At 40.7% G+C, this 11,559-nt stretch overlaps 1 protein-coding gene across 2 annotated transcripts in view; it reads left to right on the top strand.

Moving 5' to 3' along the window:
- The first annotated feature begins 461 nt into the window (after nucleotides 1–461).
- The window catches only part of NPR3 (natriuretic peptide receptor 3), a 574,731-nt gene continuing 563,633 nt past the window's right edge, over nucleotides 462–11,559 (top strand). The window contains exon 1 of one of the 2 annotated variants that reach the window (XM_044073444.1): nucleotides 462–1,505. In XM_044073444.1, coding sequence (XP_043929379.1) covers nucleotides 815–1,505 — 691 coding nt within the window. In that variant the 5' untranslated portion in view covers nucleotides 462–814. The remainder of the gene's footprint in view (nucleotides 1,506–11,559) is intronic. The other variant, XM_044073443.1, reaches the window with a different exon arrangement.

Here is an 11,559-nt window from a genome sequence, read left to right as displayed (position 1 = left end):
AGTGACCAGTGCACTTTGGTCCTGTATTTTCTTTTCTTCTGCCTGTGGGTGACAACTGTTACTAAGCGATAAAACTAAAGCGCATTACAACACGTTCACAAATGTTATCCAATGACACAGATCTTTCTACCAGGTGTTTGCATTTTATCTTTTGTCAGAAGAATATCTACCTCTGTCAGGAATACCTGTAAAAAAATGATATTACTGTTTAGTGTGCTTGTGAAAATGCCGTGAGGCAACGGCTGTGTTTTAGCAGAAAAGGAAAGCCGCTGCGGGTCACCGGTTAATTATCGACCACTTTACTTCCCGCCTCCCCAACAAGTGTGGCTACTACTTTAAGGAGGCGGGAACCAAGCTAGGCTCCTGAGTGACGAATGACTATTAATGAGCCCCGCCCGGCCTCCCTTCTGCCCCACACGCCAGCCCACCCGCCCGCCTGTCAACCTGCCAGATCACCGGCACTGCACAACAGCTCAGTTGAGCGCCCTGTGTGGTGACGGCTGGGCAGCAGCCACACTATTTAAAGAGGGACTAGGTCGAGACATGAGGATAAGCACCAGGGCTTTTGCTATAGACGGGACAGTGTGAGACTGCATGGCTATCCAGTTCACTGGACTTTGCATTCATTATCAGCACCACTGCCGTCATCTGCGAGGAACACCTACCTCTCTGCACTACAGACAAGAAAGTTTAAAAAGTTAATCCCCGTAAATCCAGAGTGTGCATATCTGATTACAACCGTTTAGTGAAGTTTAAGTAGTGCAATCCAATAAAGTGATTAGTTGGCAACAAAAAGCACAAAACCTATTGAAATATGTCCGGAACTGTTGCTATAAAGTGCAGCCTTCCCATATGGCTTGGATGGCTTGTGCTAGCGGTAACAAGTGGCAGTGAAAACACCTGGCTATCGGAAGATGACATTAAGGTGCTCGTGCTATTGCCAAAGGACAATAACTTTATGTTTTCCATCGAGCGAGTGAAACCGGCAGTGGAGTACGCGCTGACCAATTCAGTCAAGCAGTTCCCAGCGGTGCGTTTCGAACCTGTCTATGAGGACTCCCAGTGCGGCAATGGGGCGCTGTTCAGGTTGGTGGACTTAGCAACAAGAAATAAGCCTGACCTGATACTGGGACCTGTGTGCGAATATGCTGCGGCTTCTGTCGTCCGCCTTGCTTCTCACTGGGGCATACCAGTTATATCGGCTGGAGCTTTGGCTACTGCCTTTTCAACCAGAACACCCGAGTATACAATGCTCACCCGCGTCTCACCCAGTTACCTCAAAATGGGTGAGATGTTTTTGTCCATGTTCAACTATTACCTCTGGAAGGAAGCCTTACTTTTGTATAGTGACGACAAAGTATCAGACAGGAACTGCTTTTTTACCATGGAAGGGGTGCATGGAAATTTGGTGGACAATGGTTTTAATTTGGACTCTTACGGATTTGATGAGACCAAACGCTTGGATGTGGAAGATATTATGGAAACCATTAGGGCCCACGCAAAAAGTAAGTGACTAAATGTCTTCGAGGATGCTTTTGTGGTGTGGCAGATAAAACACACACAGACACACACACACATAAGTGATTATGTCAAAAGTTGCCTTGATGATAATAAACCAGTGCACTTCCCCCAGTAAAGGTAACACCATTATACAATGACTGATTGCTTAGTTGGAACATGTTGTTAAACTGGGACACATGCCTATTGTCATTTGTAGTAAGATTAATGTAAGTTATGTACTTAAAGAATTAAGTGTTTTCTTCAAGGATACATGGTTGTTAATCTGATCATATGTCCACAGTGGGACATTTCTTAACAAAAAATGAAATTTAGTAGGCAAACTCTACATTCTTAACCAATTCAAATTATTTTTTTCACTTTTTACTGAAATAAAGAAACTTTGATGGAATGTTAGTTGTTTTATTTGCTTTATATTACACGAATGTGTCTGTCATACAATGTTATACTTAAGAAGGTTAGAAATATTTTCTCCTGAAGTATCACATTTCCTAATTTATGGCCCCCTACCATCTCATGGCTATAACTTCCCAAATCAAATTTATGGCCCCCTACCATCTCATGGCTATAACTTCCCAAATCATGATGGTTCTGTGACAATATTGATAACTTCTGACCATATTACTTACCATTTGAGTCATAGTGCATGTAGAGGTAATGGACTGTACTCATCTCATCTTGTCTCCATAGAGTAAGTTAAATTGCCTCTTCCACTGCTCTTAATGCAAGGTTACATCACTTTATGCAGTCTTGGTCAGGGACTGCATTTTTCTGTTGTTAAATGTTCATTCCCATTTCCATGTCTTAAAAGTTAATTGATACAAGGTTTTGGTCTGAATAAATTAATGCCTGATAGTATACAGACAGTGTAAACTGGGAATGGTGGGATTGTAAACTGGGAATAGTGGGATTAGGGAACAGAGTGAAGAGGACTGAATACACCAGCTCTATGGTTGCTGTATGGGTGTATGGGTCAAACCCTGAAAGTGTGTCATGCTAACATTAAGAATCAGGACCAACAGCTTGTAAAACAGATTGTACTGTGTTTATATATTGTAATCTTGATCCATTGTTTTATATATTATTAGTAAAACTTGTTTTATTTTGCTTCTTGTTGGTAATTATTACAGAGTGGTGTTCTGGTTTAGACAGCAGGGCTGTCAAAGTTAAAAAAAAATATCTGTGATGTAAGAGACCAGGGGACATCTCTAAATGTAATACAGCACAGAAACAAATAGTTTGACTTTGAAGATGATGCTGGAAACAAAGAGTACAAATAGTTCAGGTATGTTAAACAAGTTTATTAAGGTGATGCATTTGTTTGACAGATCACTGATGCAATCACTATATAAACCATCTTCAACTGTTGTATTACTACTGCTTGGACCCTGAAAGCCATTTGTAGATATATTCACGCAGGCAGCTGTTTTATTTTCTTATATGATGAATAAAAACATTAGTCAGTTAATATCATGTAGACTGTCCCATAAAGGTGCATTATATACAGAACAGTTTGCTGAAAACACACTCCTTGAACTTCAGATAACTTCCTTTAGTGTCTGTTAAATTTTTAATTAAGATGTGTAGGAGCTGCAGGTTACTGCAGCACATGAATAATAAAAAAAGTTTTTGAATTTTTATTGAATTGTAATTTCATTCTCTTCACATTCTACTTGGTTGAAAATACATAATCACAAGTATTAATGCTGAATAATTGCCTGGAATAGTGCACCCTTGCACTTCTGCATCTAAAATAGTCAACTCTGAAAGCACTGAAAACTGGGTTTTAAAATAATGCATTTTTCAATAAACTGTTTCTCACACATTACCTGACACCCAGATTGCCTGTCTACATTGTTCTGCAGTGAACTGGGTTGAAAATGAAATCATCTCTTACTGCTTTGCTCTCTAGATGCTATTAATGAAAATGCTAGAGTAGTTGTACTGCACGTACATTAATGCAGAAAATTAATAAAAATATGTCTTCTGAATAAAATTATCTTAAGGTTTAGTTTTTTTAAATGCCAGTCACTGTTTAATGGGATGCTCCACAACAGTGACAGGTTAGGCCCCCCAGAAATAGTAGACATTCTATTATGAATGCACAAAATTGTGATCAGGTCACAAAAAGACATTGTCTGAAAATTGGGTTGCCTTTCCACACCCTTGAATGGGAGAGCTGCACCCCCTCACACCTCTGAAGTTGCCATTACTCACAGAAAATGTGGCAAATTGGCTTTGCATTAACATCCTAGTTACCTTTTGTCCTTTCTTCAGCAAATGCAGAGAAATGCAACATTTTAACACACAGTATTTGAATTTAGTCAGTTCAAGCACTTATGTTCTAGCACAATCTGTAACTCCTCTGATGGGTTATTGTATATTTAACCAGACAGGAAATATCTGACTGTTTAAAACAAGCCTTTGTAAAGAAACTGGTATCTATTTTAATTTTAGCATGCCGAAAACATTACATCTGTTTTAAATCACCTTTTTTCATACCTAGAGAAGGAGCTTTAGACATAGGTAACTTTTGGTTTAGTGCACCTGAATCAATGGTTTGATGGAGTTTGTTCAAGAAAGATATAGCGCATATGATATTCCTTTTTAATGCAACCAAGAAAATATCAGTATTTAATTCTTGTGGCAGCATGAACAAATTACATTCCTAAGCGCTGTCTGGGGAACCAGGCTGTTAACAAAATCAAATGGAATGCAGAGGTAACATTTTGTAGCTATTTATATCAAGGATTATTGTTATTCACTGCACATTCATCTACTCTTTATACTGCTCAGAATTTACTGCAAATTCATGCAGCAGTATTAAGTACAGTAAATGCAGTTATTTCTGTCTGTATGGTGTGTTCTGGGGAAAAAGTGGTCCGCACAGGGAGTGTTAGTTCTCCTGTAATTAAAAGCATTATAAGGACAATGCAGTAAAGCTGAGGATCGAGGCATCCTGTTTAAGAATTATAAGGGCAAAGATCAACAACACATGACTTTGACTTCAGTTCTGTTTAACTGAAGATTTCTGTTGTCTTCAAAGCAGAGTTATAGCTAAACACATTCAGTGTCAGATTTACATGCAGCATGCAGAAGCTGGATATAAGAGGCTGTTTAATGATGGTGTTATGTCAACAAGTAGCTGTTAAGAACAGAAGTGGGTGAGAAAAGCAACATCTGGCACAGAGTTTGAACTGTGTTCTTCCAAATAATATTGGACGAACTAAAGGCTTATCATTCTTCTCATTTAGTCATACTATGTAACTGTATGCGGAAAAACACAGTACTCACTGAAAGAAAGAACCGATTGACTTACTAGTTCACCAAAACAGCAAGTGCCTTTCTAATCTGCCTTTAAAGACATTAGCTGCTGGGTGTAATCTTTTTTTTGGCAGTTCATTCCAAATCCATTATTTTTGCCATCTAACTATCTCTTGCAGTCTGCACACCTGCCTCGCTGTACAGACACACACACACAGACACACACACACACACACACACAAACACACATATACGAATACACAGAAATAGATACTGTACTATACATTACAATGCATAATGTCGCTGTAAAAAATATAGGTAATTAATTACACTTATCCAGTATATAGTATATTAATAGGAGTATATATATACACACACACACACACACACACACACACACACACACACACACACACACAAAATATAGTTATGGATATTAGAAAAAATGGTATGAAGGGACGCAGCTCCTTTCACATGGAAATGAGTATTGTGAAGGAAAGCATTTTTTGTAGGTTTCGTAGGACATTCAACGTTTGATGACCATGTATGCCTTGCAGTACCAATCTTCAGTCTCTACCACTTTTCTTATGAGGGTAAATACCAGTTGGACATGGGGTAAATTTGAAAGTACTTATCCAGTCATTCAAGTTTACTTTGAAAGAAGACATTTTGTCTTGTTACTAAATGTGCAGCGAAAGTTTATTCCAGATAATGTGGTAGGTGCTGAGTGATGAATCTGTCTTCATCTCATTCTGTTTATTTGTTGATGAAGGGTCAAATCTCTGGTTGTGTTGTTGGCTGTGCTGTTTGATTTACTGAGATAGGAGGACAGGGACCACTGGATCTCTAATGACACAGTAAGCAAGGCACAAATCTCCCATCCAGAGCCTGTAAGACACAGAGTAGTACAGGGACAGGGCTTTCAGCCTGTCTTGGTAAGTTAAGGTTCTTAAGACTAGAGATTTTTTGGTTAGAAACCTCTGAGGCTTATGGTGTTTGTTGATATGTTTAGTAAAGTACATCCCAAAGGTAGTGTTGCATTTTATAATGTGTCTAATCAGTGCTAAATATAGTTAAGTGAAAGGATCTATATTATAATGTTGACATGTTAAAATGTCGACTCTGACTTGTTTGACACGAAAATTTCGAACTACAACGTTACTGAACGGCCAAATCAACAATTTCTTTCCAATGGAAAGAAATCGGTTGTCCAAACACCAAAGTCAGATAAAAACAAACATATTTAAGTGGGGGGCTTTGCCCCCCACACCCCCCTAACTAAATATTCTAATTCTGAGACCACACTACAGTCAGGGAAAGGACAGGTGTAAGAGAACAGCCAAACAATTTCTTTCCATTAGAAAGAAATCTGTGATTTGGCTGTTCGGTAACCTTGTAGTTCGACATTTTCATGTCGAACAAGTCAGAATCGACATTTTAACATATCGATATAATGATATAGACCCATGTGAAATGATGTTGTTCTTATGGTTATTTGATGGGGCATACACACACACACACACACACACACACACACACACACACGCAAAGACACAATACCACAGCCATTGTAGATATCAGAGTAGATGGTATGAAGGATCACTGTATCTTGTGTCTTTCTTGTTAAAATGAACACAGTAAAGAAGAGGTTTAAGTAGAAGGATGTTGTCCTGTTTGATAGGTGACAGAAATAGTGAAGATATATGAGGATATTTTCAATAAAACTTTGTACTGACACAGAGAGAAGAGTTTCCATACAAGTTAGGGATGTTCCATGTAGGGAGGTGACACTGACATTTGTGAGTGAACATTTCATCACTGCTTATATGTGGGTGCACTGTTGTCTATGTAGACATCAGGATCTGACATGATAGTGCACAGAATCCAGATCTTCTTAACTTGCAGTAAGGGGAATAACTGTGTCCTCCAACAATATAATGAAATATCCCATTTGACATGTACTAAATACAGAAGCATTTCCAATGTCCTGTAACTCCAAATCAGTAACGACTATAGGATCATAGGAAGTTACTAGGCTATTGGCCCGGAGACCGTTACAAGCCTAGCCAAATATTTAGTCCATGTTCTGACAAGTCAGCACTCGATGCCCCTGTCCAGCAGGGATACAGGTGGAATCCCAGGGGTATATTTTCTGTTCCCCATCCAGTTATCCTGGTTGAGCTTAAAAAGGAGTAAATGAGGTACTCTGCTCGATGTGGAGAGGGGGTCTGTTCCACAGAAGGGGGAGTCTCTGGGACACGAATCTGTCCCACCAACAAGTCCTATTAATGTCACAGACCAGGCTGAGGTTGCGCGTGCGGGTTACTCGAGTGGAGCTTGACTTGCGGATATGCAGCAGTCTCATCAAGGCAGGGTCTGAGATTGCTTTGTATGCCAGACAGAGGTCACCTCTGAGGAGCCTGTAGGAGACTAAGTAGAGGGACAGGGCTTTTAGCTTATCTGTGCAGGGTAGATGTTTGAGCCCTGGATTCTCCTGGTGAGGAACCTCTGTGGTCTCTCCAGCTGCTGTATGTGCTTTGTGAGGTACATGCCGAAAGGGGCACTGTACTCAATAATTGGTGTTATAAGGGAAGAATACAGGGATGTTATAACCACCTTGTCCCTGGATGAGGTAGCCTAACTAATGAAGTGGGCCATGTAGAAACCTTTCCATACAATGGAGGCAATACGGTGGTCAAAAGTCAGTTTGCTATCAACCTAGGTGCCCAAGTCCTTCATCACTGATTGTATGCTTAGGACCTTGTTATTAATGTGATAATTTGTGGGGATGTCACTTTCCTCAAGTGGATGATGATATATTTTTTTTGACATTACGTTTGGGGCCATGTTTCTGGCACCAGTCAATTGTTTGGGTGAGACCCTCTTGAAGGATATCCGCATCACTAGGGGAATGGATGATAGTGACCAACTTGCAGTGTGTTTGTCTGTGTGTGTGTGCGTGTGTGTGTGTTTGTGTGTGTGTGTGCGCGCGCGCGCGCATGCATGTTTCTGTGTACTGTTTATTCATACATGCATATATACATATAGTGCTAAAGATAACTGAAGAGTACAAATTGTACTTAGATTGAAAAGGGGCAGTGCAATATATGGTATTATTACATTTCTATTATCTTCTGCGGGTGCTAGAGATAACTGTGGAGAAGCTGCGTGTCAAAGAGAAATTAGATGATATGTGCAAGATGAAAAACAGGGTAAGAAAAAACTTTATAAGTTATAATAGAGATAGTGAGTGGTGAAAGACAAAAATTGTTAAATTGATTAGTGATAGTAGCCTTGTACAGTGTAAGTTTTGGAGATGGGGTAGAGATTTTCACAATATTTGCAGGTAGTTTAGTAGACTCAGATTATTTAAAACATTTATGCCAGTTTATTAACAAGTGTCAGTCAGAAATCATATTTACATTATGATAGATTACCCCATGGTTGAGCAAGAACAAAGCAAAACTGTCCCTGCACGTATGGCAACTGCACGGATCCAAAATAAAGCAATTCAGTGATGAAACAAGTAGAGCCAGCAAACTATGGCAAACTGGTTTAATATGTATCAGTTAAAGTCCAACATAAAAATAGAGACAAAATGACAGACTATAAAATAAGCATAGCCTTCATCAGTGTTAAACCAAAAACATTGTTCCATTTTATAGTAGACACATGAGTAAAGTAAGAGTTCATTGGTTATTTACAGATGCTCATTAAGGCCTGGTGGGAGTAATCCACCTAATTTAATGATCCATTTCTTTTCTTTAGCATTTAATACAGTATGCCATCCAACTTTATTCATCCTATTGCCTGTAATTTTATCAATCACAATGAAACTGAAGAAAGCATTCTTGTGTACCATGGAATGTTTATAAAGAGCATTGCTCATCTTTTTGGTTCTCATAGGTTCATAGGCTGGTATTAGGCTATCGGCCCTAGGGCCTATACAAGCCTAGCCAAACAATTCCCCGGATAATTCTTCCCACAATATTTACTTCCCTGGACCCCTGTGTAGCAGGGTGACTGACGTGATCCCTGGGGTGAATTTCCTATCTCCCATCCAATCGTCAAGGTTCCTTTTGAAGAGGTCCAAGGAGGTGCTCTGCTTGACATGTATGGGCAGTCTATTCCAGAGTATGGAGAGTCTCTGGGTCAGGAACCTATCCCTCCAGCATGTTTTGTTCATTGTGATGACAAAGTTTAGATCCCTGGAGTGTGTGGCTCTGAGGGATTGGGATTTCTTTAAGTGGAGCATGTCCAACAGCTCAGGGTTTGACATGGCCTTGTATGTTAAGCAGAGATCGCCTCTGAGTAGACGGTATGCCACAGAGTATAGCTGGAGTTTTTTTAGATGGTCAGCATAGGGCATCTGCTTTAGGCCTGTGATTCTTTTAGTGAGGTATTTCTGTGGCCTTTCCAGCTGTTGCAGATGTCTTGTGAGGTACATATCAAATGGGGCATTGTACTCTATAATGGGTCTAATGAGGGATGAGTACAGTGGGACAATGACCTCCTTTTTTCTGGATGAAAAGCCTTTAGTGATGAGGTGAGCCACACAGAAGGATTTCCTGACTGTTGTGGCAATGTGGTTATCGAAGGTGAGACCACAGTCTACTTTTACAGTCTGGGTTCTGTCAGTAAGCCAGTTGGCAACCCATTGAGAGATGTAGGGATTTATGCCCAGCTTAGTAAGTTTATCTATGATTCCAGAGTGGGGGATGGTGTTGAAGGCCTTGGCTGGGTACATGTAGGCTGTGTGGACCACCTTACCCTTGTCCACAGCTCTGGAGACTGATTCGAAGAAGTCAGTCAAGTCCAGGAGACAAGATTGGCCCTTCCCGAACCCAAACTGGGTGGGGTCCAGTGTTTGAAGGTTGCCAATGTCTTTGTTTATAAGTTCCATGATAATGCGTTCTATGCCCTTGCAGATCAGGCTTGTCAGACGATTGGGACGGTAGCTCCTAGGATCCAAGGTGGATCTCCCCTTGTGGAGTGGGATAACTGTAGCTGTGTGCCACTCAGTGGGCACGAAGCCTGAGGTGAGGCTATGATTAAACATGACACTTAGGTGAGGTGCCAGTTCATTTTATAGTTCATGTAGTACACAGCCCAGGATGTCACCTGGTCCCATGGATGCTGTATTCTTAGTTTTGGAGAGTGCGGTTTCTACCTGTGTGGCCATGATTACCGGAATCTGGCAATCATTTGGTATTGAGATGGGCCCTTTAGGGGGTGAGGGGGGGTGACGCTGGCACTAAATAGATCTGCCAGGATATTGGCAATATCCTTGGGATCAGTATATTTAATGCTATTCTGTTGTAGCTCAGAGCATGTCTGAGCATTGCTATTTAGATTCTTGACATAACTATAGAATGCCTTATGGTTGTCTTTGGAATTTCTGGCAATTTTATTTTCATAACTAGCTTTGGAGGATTTTATGAGGGATCTCAGCTTCTTACTGAGGCTGGTAAGGGAGTTTTTTGCATCCTGGGATTTTCCTCTTTTCTGCAACAGTTTCTTCCTTGTGTTGTATAGTTTGTTTACGGCAGGGGACCACCAGATTGGCTTTCTTTTTTTGGAGGAGAGCGTCTGGGTTCTGTTTGGGATGGCATGATTCATGCACGAGTGGATGTGCTCATACAGTGCCTTACTGTAGGATTCAGCAGTCAAACTTTCAACTCCTGTCTGCATGGTTGCCATGAAGTTTGTCACTTCTGACTTAAATAGAATGAAGTTGGTTTTGGAGAAGTTTTTTGCGGAGGTTTCCTTACTGGGGAGTGCAGGTGGGATGTGGATGTTAAGGGTGATTTGCTTATGGTCAGACCTGACCACTGGTGTAGAGCATCTATCTGCCATGTTGGTAATGGCCAGGTCTAGGACATTGGAGCCCCTGGTTGGACAGTGGATTAGTTGATCCAGGGCATTGGAATTTATGAATTCCAAGAACCGTTGGGAAAAGATGTTGGTACCCGAGTAGTTTTCCCAGTTAATGACAGGGTAGTTGAAATTACCCAATATTAGAGTGTTTGGTTCTATCTTAATATTTTCCAGTATGTTTAGAAAGGTGTAGTGAGAATCTTGGGGCATGGTGGGGGATCTGTAGCAAGCTACAATTTGGATTGCAGTCTTGCCTAGTATTAGTTGCACCTGGAGAATTTCAGATGCATTGTGTTGGGCAACTAGCCTGGAGCTGTGAATATCCTTGCTGAATATGGGCACGCCTCCATCTTTAGTGTTTCGGTCTTGGTTTGGTGGCTGAAAAGTTTGTAGCCTGGTATTGCAGGGGTGCTTTCTGGAGTCTTGAACCAGGTCTCAGTTACTGCACAGATATCAATGTTCTCCATTTTTAGGAGTACCTCAAGAGAGTGCATTTTGAGGTTTAGGCTTCTAGCATTGAGTAGCATTACCTTCAGATTTTGAATGCTTGTATCTGTTACTGTAGTGGTTTTGTCCTTTGAACTTTGCCTAAAAAAAGGCACTATAGTGGTGGCAAGAGCTTTAGCCAGTAACCTGAATCCCAGAGGTGACAGGTGCAGACCATCTCTGGCAAAGTATTGTGGTTTGTCAATCATGTCATCCCAGGCAGAAAGATACTGGATCCCCTTTGAATGAAACCAGAAGCTTAGCCAATTATTGAAGTCAATCATTTTGTCCTTATACTGTGGTATAATTTTAGGTGAAGGCAGGATGCTACTCAGGGCTAGGGTCATACCTGCCTGGGCCACATGATCCGTGATCATATCGCTAAGGTGTTCTGATATACGTAATCTTAAGGGC

This window comes from Protopterus annectens, chromosome 1.part1 (assembly GCF_019279795.1).
Source record: "Protopterus annectens isolate FY-2018-M chromosome 1.part1, PAN1.0, whole genome shotgun sequence".
Lineage (NCBI taxonomy): Eukaryota > Metazoa > Chordata > Ceratodontiformes > Protopteridae > Protopterus > Protopterus annectens.
This window is presented reverse-complemented; position numbering and strand designations above follow the sequence as displayed.